We start from the raw sequence: 20,071 nt of genomic DNA on the forward strand, positions 1-20,071 counted from the left end.
TCAAAACTCACTTATTTTGACTGCAAGAACAAACTTAAAGACCTAATAATGTTTCCTACATTCAATATTCTCAGCATGCTTTTTTATGTAATCGAATTTCATGGTGTTTGTTTTTGTAATCATATCATTATGGTTTTTATCTTATAAGTGTTGTCTAATGTTGTAAAGTGCTTAGAGCTTCTAAAGATTAGGCGCTATACAAAGTCCTCATTATTATTATTATTATTATTATGGTGGGCTGCTGATACCGATCTTGATATGAACTGAAGGTTTTGACGTACAGGAACCACAAGAAAATACCAACGGGAAGTCCAAAACTTTTAATTCACAAATTTCAAATAATTTGGTGCATTACCGTTGGTCAAATAATCTGGTACATTACTAGTGATGCATAAAAGTAAGCTAATTAGCCCTAAAGACACATTATCTCTTGTGATAGTATTGTATGAAAAATATTTTCAGTTATTAGGAAGTTAAACAGAAGTAACATACACTTCAATTTAAAACATCGAATAAGTGAATGTAAACTGTAGCAAACATGCTTCATTTCATTCATGTGTAGCAAAGTTACATGACAGATTCGATTGCTTCCTTGCATTAGTGTCAGAAGAATTGAAAACCTTGCATCGTTTCACCACTTAAAACCTGATCTGTTCGATCTTTATTCAGCCTGTCAGCTTCAAAAATGAAATCTCAGATATAAAGTCTGGTAATTGTCATGTTCCAGTTTTTTTTGTATAAAATGTGTTGATATGCTGAGAAGAAAAAAAATATGCATTTGAAAAATGACTCTTGTTTCATCAGAGGGTCGAGGTTGGTAGGCTTGGGTGTGACATTGGGACCAACAAATACTGTCCTGTCGAATAAATGATTAACAATTATTCAAAGGGATGTTTAGATGCTCACAACTTCAATATTTCAGCTATACAACTAAAAGTAAATCATACAGTAATAACACCTCTTCCGTCTTTATGTTTCTGCTCTACACTTGTTAAATTCTTCAGGAACCAGGAGAATAATATAATGTGAAGCAGTTTGCTTATGTAACAAGTACAATGGTGAGAATGATACCATACATCTATGCTGCTTTTCTATATTGTGACTGCAATTTCATCATATATGGCCTTATGGAACACAACGCTGCCTAAAGAAGAAATTGGATCGAAATGGCCACGCAAGTACGAGAAATGAAGTTGAAATAGTTTCCAGACTAGACATGTCTCATAATATGTGCCATCTCACTCATTATTGAACATGAAAAAGAGATTGTTGACGTAAGACCCAACCCATCAATCTATTTCAGATCAATCTCATATGATATCCTTAGTGGTAACATGTTCAGTGAAATGGGTCCACGTGTACCCTATGCAAATTCGTTAATATAACTCGGAGATCTGGATGATATATGCATTGATTCCATGTTAGATGAAGTCATGTCTGAAATATGACGTCAAGTGTTGTAACAAGATCAGTCAGTCGTATGCGAGATTATCTTATTAATACGCTTGGATCTCGTACGACATCAAACTGGTCCAAGATTATGATGGAAGAAACCAATATTGCATGTCTGATAAATAGCTGATCAGAACAGAATTTTCTATAGGGTCAACATGATCAGCCAATCAGATGCAAGGTCACCTCATTAGTATGGATTGATCCCGCTCATTGTTAGTTTCACCTTGACGTTTAATGACACGCGTCCAACTGAATGCACATTAATGATCAACGTAAATGTAGAATAAGATTTCTTAACATTAAGAAGGTTAATAGTATGTGTTTGAAACATTTTCAAGTGTCTACTCGGTCGATGCCATGCTTTCCATCATTCAGACCCTATGCATGCTCCTCACGATATTCCTGGATCCGTCCCTGTTGACTGGGATCTTACTGATTAGTCCATATTGTTATGAATCTATAGTCATAAACTAAGTAAGAGAAAGTAGAATATCCATTATACAAAACGTGACAAACAATTTATGTATCAATGTCATAAAATAAAAACTAAAGAAGACCTTACAGCATTATGAACTGAATCCAATATAATTCTGAAAAAAAGTTATATTAAATTCCAAAATAATGAAATGGTCCGCATTCGATTCAGATCCAAAAATATACTGGTCCGCCAGCACTCATAACTCATAAAAATGGCGTTCTCTATAATTCTTTTGAATAATTCATACTGGTTTCAAAATCACATTATCGTCCACTGAGCAGTTTCTATTTCCAATGAATAATCCAAACAAATGTCTGTGAGAATCCTGGATCAGAGTATGCAGTTCAGCGTCAAGCGAGGCAGGTTTTAGTACCATTTTTGTAAGTCTCAGAAGTAGTGTTGTCCTTGCAAAATGAACCTTTTGCTAAATAAGGTGCATGCCAAACATTTTGGACTTGCAAAGATCATCTTAATATTGCAGATGTCTGTTTTGAGTTCTATAAACAGCGTACAAGTATATTGTATATTCTTTTCAACAACTGAGGTTGTCACAGTAGAAGCTAATGAGTCTATGTAATCAATGAGATTAGCAAAGAATCACATCCCAGAAGATAAAACATGTTTGCGAACAATACGCCTGTATATATGGGATTAGTTTGATCAAAAGAACGGATACAACGAAATAGAAGACAGTATAAAATATGCAATGGCTCGACGCTTCATATCTATATGGAAAATTGGTTAAGTAAATTGATATGAGAGAAAGACGGGCGTCTCCAAAGGAATATACAAACTCTGGACAATTATTGATCTAGTTGGTACTTTACTTTCCAGTTGATGCCTGCACCAAAGAATAACACGTAAAACGTGACATTTTCTGTGTTGCTTTTTGAAGATCAGAGGTGGAAATTAGTTTCTGAAGGTCAAAGGTAGATATTATTATATTTGTTTGGAGCTGTTTATTGCAAACTTTAAAATAAAGTAATAGACACAAAAAGCTGTCATTGACATTTTCATGGACCTGCTTGTAGGACCAGGTCTCAGTTCTTCGGTCATTATAATGTTTGGTCTGTTTAGGCTGTCAACAAGATGAGTTTCTTAAAGATGATACAAATAAACGTTTGCCCATGTAAATTCATACATTCCGACCACATAAAAGCCAACAAATTGGACTTTCACAATGCCACTGATCGATGACTGCGTTGAAAAAATTGGAAATGCAAAATGTGTCACCAAGTATGATAGTTTAAAAGGATTATTGCAAATTCTACAAACGGATAGTGCTAAAGACATGACGGCATTTTTAACTCCAGATAGGATCTATTGGTATGAAAACGGTTTCCGTTAACATTCCAGCGTTTAATTAACAAATTAACATCTGGTCTAGATACTTGTGTCCCGTACATTTATGACGTCATCATGGACAAATCACTTGGAAAACATTCGAAAAATTCTCTGATCAACTCGTTGATGCAAATTTGACAATTTGTTTAGGTAAAAGAGAATTTTCGATACTTTTGTTACATATTTAGGACTTGTTGTGGGACACGTTCAAATTAAACCTGTCCAAGTTAAGTTCACGGCCATCTCTGATTTCCCTACGCCTATCAATACCAAGCAACCGATGCGATTTTCGGTACGGCTTGATATTATCGGACATATTGCTCCAATTATCCTGACAACTTGCTGAAAACGAATTCCATGTTTCATTATGCATTTGTCATCTATCCTGATTGAATGTATGAAGTAAGAGAAGTTTAGTTTTATACCAATCATATCAAAAATACACTTTGTAATAAAAAATCTAATTGGGTCAAATAATCTAGGTTTATTTTTGACAGCAACCATAGTAATCATCAAAACTCCATAGAAACCAGATAGAAAATACATGTATTGACGTCTTCCCCAAACAAAATCTGGCACACTTTTATCAAAGCATTGGCGGAAATATGTATTATGCCAAAATCTACAAACAAATGTGTATATCTTCAAAATCACGTCAATTAAAGTAAGCTTCGATGTGACATATTTTATATATTGTTGTTTTGTACAACGTCCAAGCACCTTTGACATCGGCCAGGTAGAAACTTGCTTTAAAATTTTTAAAACGTTTACTGCAGTTTAAGTCAATATTTAGAAATAAAAGAAAATTTTTTTACATTTTTAATAACTGCTGTATGCTAAGGGACCGGTCGATTATTTTAGCAAAGAAGGATGGAGAATTAGAATTCATTTTCGAAGTAGGATATGTTTCTCTATCACCTCAAGATTAATGACAGTTTCCAAAATATATAACTGGATATATGTTCTTTGGCAGTGAAATAAAGGGGACATATTTTAAACGGTATACGAAGACTTGAAATTTTTAGTTTTGTTTTTACAATATTCTAGCACCTATCCCTCTCTCCACCTAAAGTTAAATGGGCGGTCCTTGAATTTAATGCAATATGGGGAAAAATCTCCGACCCGCTTTTAACTTGCTGATTCATATCATTTTATTGTTATTTCATGCCAAGCCAAGTGAGCCACACTCAGTTTTTTTGAAGATTGTTTCGTTTACTCCTTGATAGCTCTCTTCAGTTCTTTCGAAAGGAGATAATAGTTACGAACAGATCAAAATATTTTCGCTTGATATATCATGCATGTGATATAAAGGATTTACGATTCATCTATGTATGTAGATCCATGTATGTTACTTTCTCATGATAAAATTTAATACTAACATTACACTCGCACTATGTATGAATTCGTGCTGAGTATGTTTTGGTACTATATAAAGAAACATACAGACGGGTCATTATTTAAGTACCTTACAAGAACGAGAAGAGGAGAGAAGAGGAGAGGAGAGGACAGAAGAGAAGAGAAGAGAAGAGAAGAGAAGAGAAGAGAAGAGAAGAGAAGAGAAAAGAGAAGAGAAGAAAAGAAAAGAGAAGAGAAGAGAAGAGATCGATGTTATATCGTACAGTTTTAATCGGTAGCACTTTGAGCTTTGCCCATGATCCCATTACGCAACAAAATACATGTAATATCCAGTTCTCGAAAACCGCATTAATTCAAAGAGAGTACATTGCTGTTATTAGAGCTATTTCATCCCATCAGCGGAATCAGTACATAGTCTTTATTATAACATATATTAGTGTGAAAGCAGCACCATCCAATCTCTCGCCGGTGACGCCTTACATCATTATTTAGATTTCGCACGCGATCACATTAGCGTGGTAAAGATCTATTTATTGGCCCTTCGTCAGGCGAAGTGTGACCATCTTTAAAGGCGATTGTTTTGCCATATTGGATTGAGCACAAGCTTAATTTCAAAATATTTTGACTTTTCGAATAAAACAAAGAAATTAAAGCAAAGTAAAATTTTTCAAACATTTTGGGGTAGAGTCCCTGTAAAGTTTGCAAGAAATGTTCAAAAGCAAGAAGCTGACCACGCCTATATGGTGGGCTTGCCGCTGGAGGTTTTTTTTTTTAAATTTGGCATTTCATATATGCTAGTGTTTCCCAATATAAATAATATGACACGGTCTGCAATTGTACTTTAAAAAACTCTCTATAGCTAGGTCAATGTAGAGTGTGGATATACGGTCAGGGACGTCCAAATTACCGCTTTGTAGAGCTGTCGCGAGGGAATTTTAGCATGTTATTGCACATCTGCATAACACTGATTGAAGCCAAAAAGTTTCTGTATATTACATTTTTGAGCAACATGGAAATAGTGTCCAGTGTCTTTATACAACTTACAAGGTACAAAGGGATGATTAGAAAATGTATAAATTCTTTACGCTCAGTCTAGACAGAATTATTTATAGCATTAAATGTTTAAAAAAGAGTCCATCATGAACGTGCAGAGATCATTACCATATTACGAAAAACTAGTTTTAGGAAGACTTCCAAAATTATTGATGTCCAATCATTTCCATACCTGGATAGTACCTAAAGGACTACCACAATCACGTGGAGGAAACAAGGTCTAGGAGAGAAGAAGTACAGTGAACGTCAAAAGGTGACACTATTCTGATAGATTTTGGCAGAGTTAATAAGTCTGAAAGAAATGTATCAGACTTCTTTAATACGACCCAAGATAAAAAGATCTTCCTGAGCGAAACACTCCAGTAACGATCGTACTACCACTAGGCCTGATATACCAACGCTAGTGATTTATACCAAATCATCGACAGTAGCAGATCCAGAAGTAATGCATTGGCGTGGCAAAAGGACAAGGCTGGCAAAGATCATTGCGTCCCATTCCTGAGTTTTTTTTATTAACAAAATCAACAAAAAACCCACTCAACGGTCCTTTTCAGGGCCACCCATCCCTCTCGATAAGAGACTACTAAATGTTTGCCAAAATCAAATAAAATTCAAAATCCCCTTTTCCCATGATGTACGTGTGTGAGTACCTGAGTATAGATTCTTATTATCAAAAGCAAAACAAAGAGACACTTAAGTTTTCCTTTCTGGTCTATTCTCTGTAAAACTTTACAATCCAATTTCACAACACTTCACTTTAAAAAGTTCATTTCGCTCCTTTTTTCTTTTTGTAATCTCTCCTTTTATTGAATGTCTTCACTGCCTTAGGTTTTTCCTCTTCTTCCTCACTTTCTTCTCGTCATCGTTTCTTCTCTTTCTGGATGTGTCTGGGTTCTTCTTATTTGGAGTGTTCCTGTTCTTCCTGTTCGGAACCACTCACTCTACCACCTGCTCATGTTGTTTCGTAGGGCTGTCTGAAGACCAATGTCCTTTCTCTTGACAATGATAACAGCTATTTTGACCTTTGTCTCTTTTGATGCTTGTCTTGCTTTGATGTTGTTTGACATTCAAAGACCAATACCCTTTCTTCTGACAGATATAGCAGGTATCTTGATTTTTTCTCGAAAGGAATTTGAGTAGTCCATCGGCTTCTCAGAAGAAAACCTTTGTATGACACCTCGCAAAACTCTGATCAGAAGTTTGATCTGTTTAGACTCTTCCATCTTTCTGGTAGGACCGACAGTGAAATAAACACCTTGAAGGAAGACACAGACCATTTATATAGGGAAGACACTGGCCTTACATTGATATAAAGGGGACCATGGCGTTTAAAATGTAGTCATCTGACCTTTTGAAATCAAGATGAAACGATCGCAAAATTTCGTGAAGAAAAGAGAAGAAAGTAAGAGGCAGAAACGTGACAGTAGCTGAAGTCTCGGCTCAAATCCATGCCAGCTATTTTGAATATGACGCGAATGAGCCAGAATCTAGACTCAGAGATTGTACGTCAAATCAAGGTCCACCCCAGTAACACCTGAAAACTACTACCACATTCGAGTGACGGACAAACGCTCCTCCAGAAAATTTAGAACCACGGTCTACACGTACACGGTGAAATTTAACGATTTCAAGTTAGACGTACCGCTGGAAAAAGCAGAGGGGTTCATTACCGATGTGTGGGATTCTTTGCTAACCACACTGAAACGGCAATGTCACGACAACGAAGACGATCGCTTGATACTTTCCATTTGTCACGATAGTCTGTAGTCCTATGTTCGGATCAAGTTTAGCAGGCCCGCAGAATTGACACCTTCCAAAGTCATCGACAAGATTCCAAACGTACAGGAATCCAATGACAAGTTTCACATCACCGGTGGAAAAGCGACATTGTACATGGCCCACGTTTCTCTTCCCCAGGGGACCGGAAAACGCAAAAAAATGTTACAGGTGGACAACCTTCGCAGTATCAATCGTTATCTTGTCCAAAGTAACAACTCTCAAGACAAGATGTGTTTAGCCCATGCCATCGTCGTAGGACAAATGTATGCCGACAAGAATGAAACGGCAGAATGGAAAAGAGACTGGCAAACTGTTCGAAAGTCGAACCGACCCAAACATCAAAGAGAAACAGAACTCCTGTTACAGCAAGCGGGGCTATCCAAAGAAACTCCCTGTGACATTCCTGAAATGCAAAACTTGCAAGACATCTTAGCTCCACGCTACACCTTGAAGTACACCCTCCAGAAGTGCCTGGATCTCTGTTGTCTCGATGTAAAGATTTCAAAGACGGAAAATGCATTCACGTCTATCATCACGATGAACATTTTGATACCATTACCAGTATCACCGGATTCCTGGGATGCAGTTATTATTGTAAGAAATTCTACTATGGCTATAACAATCGAGAGCAACACAAACATTGTCGATCGAAATGTCCAGGCTGTTTGGCGTAGGACAAACACGATTGCATTGCTCGGCTTGTTAGCGCACTTTTGTCAGCCCTATCTGTTACCAACAACATCTTAAGATGCAAGGTTCACAGCAGAAAAGTGCTTGATAAGTCCTGAAATGTTTTTCTGCTTGTGGACAAGTCATACATACCAACAGTGCCAAGGCAAACATTTGTCCAGGAAAGAAACAATGTCACTCTTGTTACCAAATTGTAGACTTGGAACACGAATGTTACATTCAAAAATAACAACCACAACAGGAGGATGAGGAAGATGAGCACTAGAAGAAAGGCAAATTCATCTTGTTTGATTCCAAATGCATGCATTTACATTCCTAATTTCTACAAGACTCATCGAGAGTGCGAGAAGTGCATCCGAGAATCAATCTTTTTTCATTGTAGCAAGATTACTGGAGGAATTGAAAATATTTCGCCAAATAGATCGTAGACCCTACCGACGAATCGCGGAACCAAGAGAACATCGAACGTTGCGGAGAATGCCATCGCTAGGCCAGGTAATGGCTCCCATTTTCTCTATTTGGATGCACAGTCTCGTCTCAAATACTGTACGGAACAAAGCCACAAATGTCCTAAAGTAACATTGAACAGAGCCAGACTCATTTCCATGCAATTGGGGCAACTGCAGTTTGAAGATTAAATGAGTTACTTGGCCATGCCTTTGAATCGTATGCCTAAAACATTTGGAATGACAGACATAACCAAAGGTTATTTTTTCGCATTTGTTCAATACCGAAGCCAATCAACACGTCGTTCTACCCCATTTGCCTGATGCTTACTACTACGACCCCGACAGCATGCGCACCATACGAGAAGCTTTATACGCATGGTACCACACTCACGCTTTGGACCCCTTCAACTTTCAGGACGAAATGTTAAAATAGTGTCCTTCCGACTTGGACATTGTACAGCGCTGCTGTGGAAAATTTCGAGACTTGTTCATGGAGCAAGGTGTGATCGATCCTTTGAAAAAGCCAACACCATAGCCAAAGGGTGTTCCTTAGTGTACCGCAAACGCTTCAGAAGACCCTGGCTGTCACCCGAGTTCAAACGACTAATTTTGTCAAACGTCAATACTCGGTCAAAGCTCTGCGCTGGCTACATTACTTGTGTGACAAGGAAGACAACTAGATCCAACACGCCCGGAACTGAGGAGGTGAAAAACCATCGGAAAGTATTCGGTGGATGGATGGGACTTATAAAACTCGAAGATCGTGTACGAGTTTAACGGTTGCTTATTTCACGGATGTCTCATCTCTTACCCTCAACGGTTCACCCAATATTAGTTTTTACAATGTGCACCGGAAGACTTGTACGAGGCCACTTGTCAGCGACGCTTGAAGTTAGAACAGCAAGGATACCAAATTGTGGAAATATGGGAACACGAGGACGATGTCCGTTTGAAAACCGATCCCGAATTTAAGCGCATCGTGAAAAGTTACAAGTTGGCGGACCCTCTGAACCCGCAGGACAGTTTGTATGGAGGACAGACGAATGTCACTTGTTTGCTGTACTACGCCGAATAGTAGAAATGAGAAGAAACCAAATACTTGGACGTGTGTTCGCTGTATCCAAACGTGTGCAAATATTGTCCTTTTCCCGAATGGCACCCACAATTGCTGACGGAACCCATCGACGTGGGCAACATTCGGCAATACAAAGGATTGATTAAATGTAAAGATTTGCCTCCAACGGACTTTCGTGATCCCGTTTTACCCAACCGTTGCTAAGATAAACTGATGTTTCCCTTGTGCGTATCTGGGCCGAAAAGTGCCACTAAGACCAAACTTGTCATCACGCCCATGAAGAACGCACCTTGACAGGAACGTGAATTGTTTAAAGTTCTGAATATGGGATAACAGTTGTTAGAAGTGTATGAAATTTACCACATTCCGAAGACAGAACAGTACCACAAGGGTGACGAGACTCAGAAAGACATTTGCGGAGACTACGTGGATGCCTTTTTGAAACTGAAACAAGACGCAGTGGCTATCCTTCCTGGTGCCACCCTTCCTAAGATCAAAAGAAATTCAAAGAGAAATACTTGGAGCAGGAAGGCATCACTTTAGATCACATCGAGAAAAACGAACGTCGACGATCGTTTGCCAAAGTGATGTTAAATTGCTTGTGGGGTAAAATGGCACAACGACCGTGTTTACACAAAACCGAGTATTTGACAGAACCTTCCCGCTACTTCCAGATGATTCACGACAAAAGCAAATATATAAAACACGTGAACGTCCTTCGTGACGACTTAATTATAGTAAATTACGAAGAAGAACTAGACTTTGTACAGGCCGACGAATTTGGAATGTTATCATTGCAGCCTACGTGACAACCCATGCTCATTTAAAATTGTACGAAGCTTTAGAACTGCAAGGTGATTTTGATACGGACAGTTGCAATTACACAGATCGCCCCGACATCGGAGGAGACTGTTTAGGATGCTGGAAGGAGGAGCACCCCAACGACAAGATTCTAAGTTTTGCGAGTGGTGGTCCGAAAATTACGGCTACGGATACTGGGACCCACAAGGAGAAGCGCACACCGAGTGTAAAGTGAAAGGATTGACACTCATTATCGCACCAGTCTAGTGGTGAACTGTGTGGTATTGAAAGAAGTCTCGCAGTCTGGAGAGATTCAGGAGTTTAAAGTGACCACCTACAAGCCTCACAAGACTGTACGTCTAGCCACACGGCAATCTCCAGTCGACCTTTGTAAAAGCTGTATCAAATCGTGTACCACAGGCGACTGCGGCTTCCCAAACACTTCACTTTAACTTACGGACATGTCAATATTGGTCAGCATATAAAAACGGAAAACGTCCAAGACCGATAGTTCATTGTGACTAAAATTGCCAAGCAAAAAAGATGAATCCTAACAAACAGTCTCAATTCTAGCTCGGTGAGTCCAAGTGGGGAGCGATGCTGTACCTTGCGATTGCAGGGATGCCGTACGTTCTGACCTCAATGATTCAGCAGGACATCGTGGGAATTTTGCTATGGCTACTACAATACCTACCATTGGAAAGTGATGCTGTGCGTGTCAAATATGACCGATGCGAAAACGGTGCCACTCGTTATCGTGGATTCTTTACTGACTTTCATTGTCATCCTTCACATGAAACCATGCGGCTACCACCTACGTATATCACCCATGCCTGATCAAACGAGAAAGAGAGACAGAGACAGAGAGAGACAGAGAGAAAGAGAGAGATCTTGAAAACATTGGCGTTATGTAAGCTGTGTGAGTCGGCAACTGACATTTTATACCACGATAAACTCAGAAAAAACAACGTTAAACTCTTATAATTGAAATTTCAATTATTCGTGATGTGATTTTGTATGCATCATTAAATAACTGAAATCTTAATTGAGCATCGTAATACATGTTTGGTTTTTGTCTGTTACGTAGCTATTTATAACACTTGGGATTGTACTGCTTGATCGTATTAATGTCACCATAATACCAGTCCTTCAACCAATGGAAGCCAAATTTATTTATTTATTTTGTTTTAAATTGTTAGAATGTTGTTTTTCTTTAATGCTTACACGAAGTCTGCCTTAACTGGTAGTGTTTATCTTAAGTTGTACACGTGACTCTGTTTATAGAAGCGGGTATTCTTAGAAAAGAAGTTCTCCTTACCGTTCATACAGAAATAAACGCAATTCATTTTCATCACGTGGTAACATTCTGACCAATGGAAATGTTACTTTCCTTTACCAGCTACTGGCATTGCAATTATTCATGATTGGTCGGGAAAATGACTACAGCTCCACCCCAGTGATTGGAATTACCTTTTATTTCAGTTATATTTGGTTACTGTGTTTTACTGACCTGCTATGGGGCATATCACACGACATACTTCACTCTAATGGGTTGAGAAAGATAAGATGCTTTCTGACTGGTGGAGTCTGTTAAAATATGAACTTTCAACAGTTGGCTAAGTGCCGAACATAATTTAAGTTCCTCGCCTGGCTGTATTAAGGTTTTATTGTACATGTCCTGTCATCCATTACTAAAGAAGTAAGACCATGTTGGTCTGTGTTTCAAGCTCAGCTAACATTTATATGCTACCAAATCTACTCAGACGCGACGTGAATGCTGAAATAACAAGTGGAGTCAGAGAATGTGTAAGGAGAATCTGCCTGGAGAGACAATGCGGTCTGACACGAGAACTAGAATGCGGAAACATCGTTGACAGAGTTCTAAGGAAGAGATGAGTAAAGAGCTGTGATAACCATCTTTTGGTAACACACTATTCAAACTAACGGCCATTATCAGGACCATCCTGATATTCTTGAAAAGGTAATATGGTTAAATCCTTTGTTTGTCTCTGTGTGACCGTGTGCTTGTGTGTGTGTTTCCATGATAAAAAAACACTTAATATCAATGTTCGATGGTGAATTTTCATATGCATGTAAATAAACCTGACGACCTACCTTTGTGCGTGTGATTATATGTAAATAACATGAAATAAACCCCATATTTTGTATTTGTGATTATATTTATATGTACAAGCGACGTGATATCCCCTCCTGTTGAAACGTGCAATGTGTCTTGGCCTATTCACACCTATTTTGATCACTACACAACAAAAAAAAATAACTTAGTAAACAAATTATTTGATTTGATTTCTACTACCTGATTATTGTCATCGTTTACTAATTACTTACTAGCACTTGTTATTACTTATTTTAATACAATAAAGTACTTAAGACTAATATTAAGTAATGAAAGTTTCTTACTTAATTTTCAAGCACGAATTACTTAACTGTTGTACTCCAAAATGATAGATTACTTGAAACAATACAAAGAATTACTTGATATTGTGTTTTGATGTTGGCAAAAGTTTTAAAATGATATTACATTTACATTAGCAAGTATTCATTTATACAGAGCCACTATAAATAGATGCAATATAATTCTATAAAATGACTAAAGAGTAATAATAAGTAATCAAATTACGTACTTATCTATCATCAAAATAGCTTCTTAATATTTAAATTACTTACAAGAATAAAATTATTATAGGCCCCACATATTTCAAAAATAACGTTTTTGGGTCTGGACTCAAGCTATAATATACGGAAAATATAAGATGCCTACATTGATGGTTCTCTGGGTTGTTTTTCAAATTTCCTAAATTTATATGTGATATATTTGGTTCCATCTGCTGATACTGCGAGTGAGCTCTGGACATATACATTTCTACCACACCTATTTATATTTCACAACGCAAAGTAATCTTTACTCTGTTATAGGCATCTGCAGATATCAAAGGTGATCACTCTATATGCACTATTTGTGAATATGCATTGTCTGGTAAGTATTGCAAAAAGTTCTTACATCTTAGGAATGGTCAGCGTATAATCATTGCCTATGTTTGTATGTATATGTTTGTTTGCGTTTTGTGTTTTTCCCATAGTGTATTGTATATTTATAAAGCACACTTGGTTAATGCGTCTCGTCTGATTGATTTGTATATATGATTGAATAAATTTCACTACCACGCCATGTAGTGTATGCAGTACTGTATTTAGTACATGACTCATAAATGTAACTTTCTTAATTATCATCTGCAATTTTTTTCAGTTACATAATTCCTGGCAGAAGATATGAACTATTGGGTCTCAGTCTGTTTTGCCGCCATCCCTCGAATCGAACTTGCCTTGGGTTGGTATAGCCTATCTGTATGATAATAATAAAAACACCTACTCGGGTTTCCATTGTAACCGCCGGCTCGTTGACGACACAATGACTGCCCATTATGCACAGTATTTGTGTCAGGTTATAGCAATCTTTATTTAAATTCGAGCCATACACTAACAATATAGTGCAAGTTTTACCGAGCTTTTGCTACTGACTTAAAGCAACTAACCCCAAGGGATATGTTTCTGTTTAGCCAAGCTGAGCAGAGATGCCTCATACTTATGCGAACAATGCAAACAACTTCTGCTATGTTTGTTGTAAAGTTGCTTTTGCATCACAAAAGCGAAGTGTAACCACTATGGTCAAGAAGTGTTTTTGCATTTTTGGAGGCTTCAAAATTGGAGATCAGGACAAGAATTGGGCCCCACACATTCTGCAAAACTTGAGACAAAATCTTCGCCAGTGGTTGAACAGGAAATGGAAATATTTGCCTTTTGCATTGCCAGTGATTTGGAGGGAGCCAACATATCATATCAGCTATTGCTACTTCTGCATGATGTCTCCAGCTGGGAACGCTGTGTCAAAGAAGAAAAAGTAGAATGTGCATTATTTAAGCATTCCATCAGATATAAGCCCAGTAACCCACGGAGAATGACTGTTGGTTCCCGATGAACCGGAATTATTCTCACTTAAGTCAGACGAGGGAGAGGAAAAGGATGAAACTTCTAGTCCTGAACCATCAACGTCCCATGACCCATATTTTCTCCCATTCTCCTCCTCTGAACCACGCCTTATAACACAAGGTGAACTAATTGACCTTGTCAGGCATTTGGAACAATCCAATAGTAAAGCAGAGCTGTTGGACTCCAGTGAAAATAATCTTGTCCCATTCTTTTTAATGGAAGACAATCTTGTAGCCTGCAACACCACTGATGGTGTGATGGCAGCCCTCAGCATCGTTCGTGGTCCAGATGAGTGGAGATTTTTCATTGGTTCATAGAAGACGAGTCAAATCTGTTTTGCTGCATAATGGCAATGTTATGCCATCTATTTCAGTTGGTCATGCAGTCCATATGAAGGAAACCTATGAAAACCTGAAACAACTTTTAGGGTGCTTTAACTATGACCAACATCAGTGGCAACTTTGTCACGATTTGAGGGGTCTAGCTCTCTTGCTTGGTCTGCATATTGGATACACAGTGTACTGCTGATTTCTCTGTAAATTGGATAGTCGTACGAGAGATTCCCATTACATCTAAAGAGATTGGCTTCTGTAAGCAAAAGAGTCGAATTCCCGTGCATAGGTTATATGGAGTTTTCAAAATATATTATTGAAATTGAATCTCAAGGTCGAGTCTGCAATAAAAGAAGAAATAAAAAATAGTAACATAGTTTTGCAAAGTTAATGAAGATACCTTACGCCAATTTTAAGCTAAGCAGAAGTAGTATACGATATTTGGGGTTCCGGACCACTTTATCACTTCGTGATAAAAAGTGGTTGAGAGAGCCCCAATGATATACAGTACTGTTTTATGGGGGTTCTGGAGTGGCAATAGCTATCAGCGCCCGATGCGGCGGTATAATCAACAATACCACATAAAAAATAAGTTCAATCGTTTTAATTTGTCAACGCTGCAGCGATATCAGTTTTATTATTGGCTGAATAGGATGACTAGGGTTCGGTTAGTGGGTCGTGTGAAATTTATAAAATTTGAGTATGTGTTTAAGTACATATCTGAAGTGATGGGTCTTCACGAGCATGCGTCGAAATGTAAGAGGGTATATGGAAATAGCTTAGGCGAGGAGTATGATAAGGTTAGTTCGGAGGCGTTAGTGCCTGATGAGACAATGGCGTCAAAGCTGTCGTTGGAATCCACAAAGGTGAATTGCTCAGGATAACCAAACCATTTGACAATTTGTTTCCTTTGGTGGAGATGACTTTTCTACTCTTAAGAGGTTTTTGTTTGCTTTTTGTAATTCCTATTAGTATGAAGAAGCCTATATGGACTCTCGTGAGGAATCTTTGAACGTATACGTAACAGGAATGGTTTTTTTTAATGGTATCGACGACGAAGACTTCTTGAATCCAGTTAGGTGTGTATACCTTTCCGAATGTAGTTTTTTTGTCTGCTAATTCTGACGTGGTCACCTACTTTAAATTTGAATCTCAAAAGTAAGGCGTCTGTGACCTGTTGCTTTTTGTCAGCCGAAGATTCTTCCGAGGGAGTCGTTTTAATGCTGGGATGCCATTTGTGATTGTATTGGTCAACGATTGCTAGCAAATAATCTAAGTATCGGTTGGTTTTAGCGCTGATAAATCTCTTCCCAGTGCGATTTTTCAGAGTTCTGTTAAACCGCTATACGACGGCCACTTTGATTTATTTGTGTGTGCTGTTCAAGATAATATTATTTTTTAAGTCAATCAGAGACGGTTTTGCTATAAAAATCACTACCATGATCTGCTCATAATTTATTGGGTTTTTGAGCACCTACAATGCTATCCAACGCGTCAACGATATAATTTCATTTTTGTTTCAGAGGAACTACCCATGTGTATTTGCTGAACACATCGATGACAGTCATGAGATATTTGAAATGATCGTAGTACGCGCTGTAATCTCTCACGTGGACGAGATCGTCCGACTATATAGTGTCTGCCGTGACCGCGATGACTCTGCGTCATGGAAAATGCTAGTGCGCTGGTTGATGCAGTTCTTCTGCCAACGTTGAAAGATCTTATAGCACAACAGACCATTTAATTTTACCTGGAATCCCGGTGCCCAGCTTATTATTATTATTATTATCGTATGCAATGAGTGCTTAGCCGTTTAACAACGTCATCATCAGCGCAGTGCAAAACCTGCAGTGCAGCTTATGTTTGGTGCCAATGATGTCAGGCACAAAAGCTCGATCTACACGTGCTCTGAACTGTTTTGGCCTACGATTTTTAAGTCCCGCGGCATGCCTCGATTGCATCCTACTTATTCGTCGCGATGATCTCTGTAACATATATCGTGTTGCATCGACGCCGTTGTAGAGCTCTTGACCGGGCAGCGGTTGATCGTTTTCATCCAGTTGCCATTCTAAGCAGTGCCGGATTTAGGACAAATGAGGCCCTGTGCTAGTTAAGTTATGAGGCCCCTTACTTGGGCCCTGAAAGAGGTAGGCCCGGTAGGCCTACACAGGTAGTCAGGCATACATACTCAGGGCCCTGAAAGAGGTAGGCCTGGTAGGCTTACACAGGTAGTCAGGCATACATACTCAGGAAGTTTAGGAGTAGTTAAAATATTACGTGTTACCTGATCAATCATTATTTTTACAATGATGATTCATGAAGAAGTTTACTGTTTACACAAAACAGTCAAATAGTCAAATTGCCATGTTTTTGTATTACCCTGTTAAGGCCTGTTTACATTTTTACAGTAGGCTATTTAATATCAGAACATCTTCATTCGAGCTTTCCTGACTGCAAACTCATCAATGATTTTATCAAAATCAATAAGTCGCAGTTTATCATTCTCTATACAGAGAATACTCAGACCAGACAGCCGCTTTTGTGACATTGTTGAACGAAGGTCACTTTTGATCCTTTTCAGCCTAGAAAATGATCTCTCTCCAGAACAGTTAGTGACCATCAAACACAGGAACAATCTAAAAATTGTTTCCACATTTGGGAAAGCAGCCTGAATTTTATCTTGTTTTATTATCTGGTACATGTCTTGGTGGCTGAAACTTTCTTTTTCTGCATGAGCCTGTTTGACATACAAGTGGAAAGTCAAGAGTTCATCAACAAGACTGAGATCAACATCCTTTGGATATTCTTGTTCTAGTCTCTTGACACCATGGAGAATTTGTTCCCTCGTTCCCTCGTTGCTTGCAGATCAATTAAAAACGAGAAATTGTCAGCAACACTCCTATACACAATAGCTCTTCTTTTTAAATTTGAGTGAATAGCATCAATTACAGTGATAAATGAATGTATTCTTAACTTATCTCTTGGAGGAATTTCAATTTCATCCAAGGCTTCAGTTGCACTGCCATCACTGTGTTGTCGTTTTCGTACTCTACGCCTTCTTTGGAGAGTTCTGTACTCTACATCAGGCAGAGTAGTTTTTGCTTGCTCTCAATCTCATCAAAGTTTTCCCGTGTGTTGGAAACAAATTGCAAAAGTGAACTGTATAGGTTTGCACACGTGGTCAATGAAATATGTGTACTTTGAAGGGCATTGCTTACTTTGTGAAACTGCTCAAGCAAACCTGTCTACAGATGAAGCATGAACACAAATTCAAATTCAGTTTTCTGCACAGATTTTGAGCTTGTCGTCTAGTATCATCCTTTTCAGTGTTTTCATCATGGATGTGACTGAGTGCTTCAAGAATGTGAGCATAACTTTCACTGATGGCTGTCGTAGGTCTGTCATGGGCCTCCCATCTTGTGTCAGATAAATGTTGCAGAACATTTGACTGTGGTGGCAAGAAGTTTTTCAGCACTGCCCACCGTCTTGTAGAGGCTGAGAAAAAGCAATAAAGTTCATTGACCACGCCAAAGAAATTCACTGCATCCAGGCAAGAGTCAACTGCAGCTCTTCCAACCAGATTTAAGGAATATCCAGCACAGGGAATACATTTTGCAAACTTATTATTTTCCAGAATTTTCTGTTGAACGCCATTATACTTTCCAGCCATGTTAGACGCATTGTCATATGATTGACCCCTGCATTTACTGAAATCTATTTCAAGTTCTTCAAAGAAGTTCAGTATCAATTCAGCCATTCCTTCACCTGTGTGATTCTTCAGTTCAATAAATGTCAAAAATCGTTCAACTGGTACTCCATCAAGGGGAGAAACATATCTAACAATTACAGTGAGTTGATCAACATTGGAAACATCAGGTGATGAATCGACCGATACACTAAAATACCCTGCTTCTTTGATTTCTTTCACTATTTCGTCAAGAACGTTTTTAGCCGTTAGCTGGATAACTTCTTCACATATGGTTTTGGATAGGTATGATGGATGGCCAGATCCTTTATTTTCATACTGGTTTATGTGGGTACATAAGAAGGGATCAAATTACTGCCATCACTCGTTGAAGTACATGCCTCCAGTATTCTATAGGTGGAAGCTAGTAAAGTGGGCTCTGTAGATTTTGGCGGTTATAAGTGGTTATTTTTACAGTGAAATGGTTCATACTTGCTGGGATGATGTGTGAATATTCAAGGAATGCAGTGCATACAACATTACTAGTAGATCATAATCAAATTTTGGAAAACAATGTGTTTTTCCACTCAGAATTCAAATATGATGGAGTAGAGATGGAAGTTTAGTGGTGCAGTTTTGAGACATTCCCTACCTGATTTGTTTGACTCATTTCAGTGCTGTTTGCCTTCAATTGTAAGAATTGTTTGGCACATGGTGAATAATAAATGTCAGTGTCACAATTGAGTAGTGAGAAAAAATTAGTCCAAACAAGATTATCTACAAGCATGAGTGGAAAGAAAGATCAAGGCAAGCAACAAATAAAAACCAGATTACACAGTGGCACCCTAATGGAGACATCTGACACAAGTAACTTGAGTACAATTCAGCTGGACTTGGATGAAATAAAGCAAAGTTTCAGAGGGAGCATTTCAAAAGCAGATTTAACATCTGCTATTGCTGACTTGGTGGAAAAAAAGATGACCTAACAGAAATTGTCTCAACTATTGTGAGGAAATTGTTAGAGAATGTGAAGGAAGATCTGAGAAAGGAGATACTTGTAGAAAGTGAAAGGGTAGTAAAGGAGAGGACAGGAGAGTTGATGGATAGGGTGGATTCACTGGAATTCGAAAACCACCAATTGCAAGAAAAATTACAAGACGCAAAGAAGGAAAATGATAAAATGAGGAGGGACGTGAAAGATTCTGAAAGGAGATCGAAGCAAGCAAGTGCGGCTTCAAACCAAATCGAACAATATTCAAGGAAGCTGAACATAAACGTTTTAGGGCTGGAGGAGGAGGAAAATGAAAGTCTGAGAGAGAGAATTCCGAAATGGGTGAAGGAAGTCACAAAGATTAAATTTGGACAACAGGGACATAGTGGCTGTGCATAGGATTCCAGGTAGACAGGGACAACCAAGGTCAGTGATTGTCAAATTTTGCTTAGAATGGCAAGTGGAAGGATTTTATACAATACAACGGAATTAGACTGGTAGAGGATGTAACCAGGCTGAATACTGAACTTATCAATAAATTATCTAGGCATCAAGAAATTGAGAGTGCATGGTAC

General features: G+C 38.4%; 1 protein-coding gene across 1 annotated transcript; it reads right to left on the bottom strand.

The window, feature by feature from the left end:
• Positions 1 to 17,242: 17,242 nt before the first annotated feature.
• On the bottom strand, positions 17,243 to 18,577 carry LOC149798653 (zinc finger MYM-type protein 1-like). Its single transcript, XM_089957278.1, has 2 exons — positions 18,039 to 18,577; positions 17,243 to 17,678 (listed from the first exon to the last, which is right to left on the bottom strand). The coding sequence occupies exons 1-2, from the start codon at positions 18,575 to 18,577 to the stop codon at positions 17,243 to 17,245; spliced, it is 975 nt and encodes a 324-aa protein (XP_089813404.1).
• Positions 18,578 to 20,071: the final 1,494 nt, after the last annotated feature.

This window comes from Sinohyriopsis cumingii, chromosome 5 (genome assembly GCF_028554795.1).
Source record: "Sinohyriopsis cumingii isolate HCF-2022 chromosome 5, ASM2855479v2, whole genome shotgun sequence".
Taxonomy (NCBI): Eukaryota; Metazoa; Mollusca; class Bivalvia; order Unionida; family Unionidae; genus Sinohyriopsis; species Sinohyriopsis cumingii.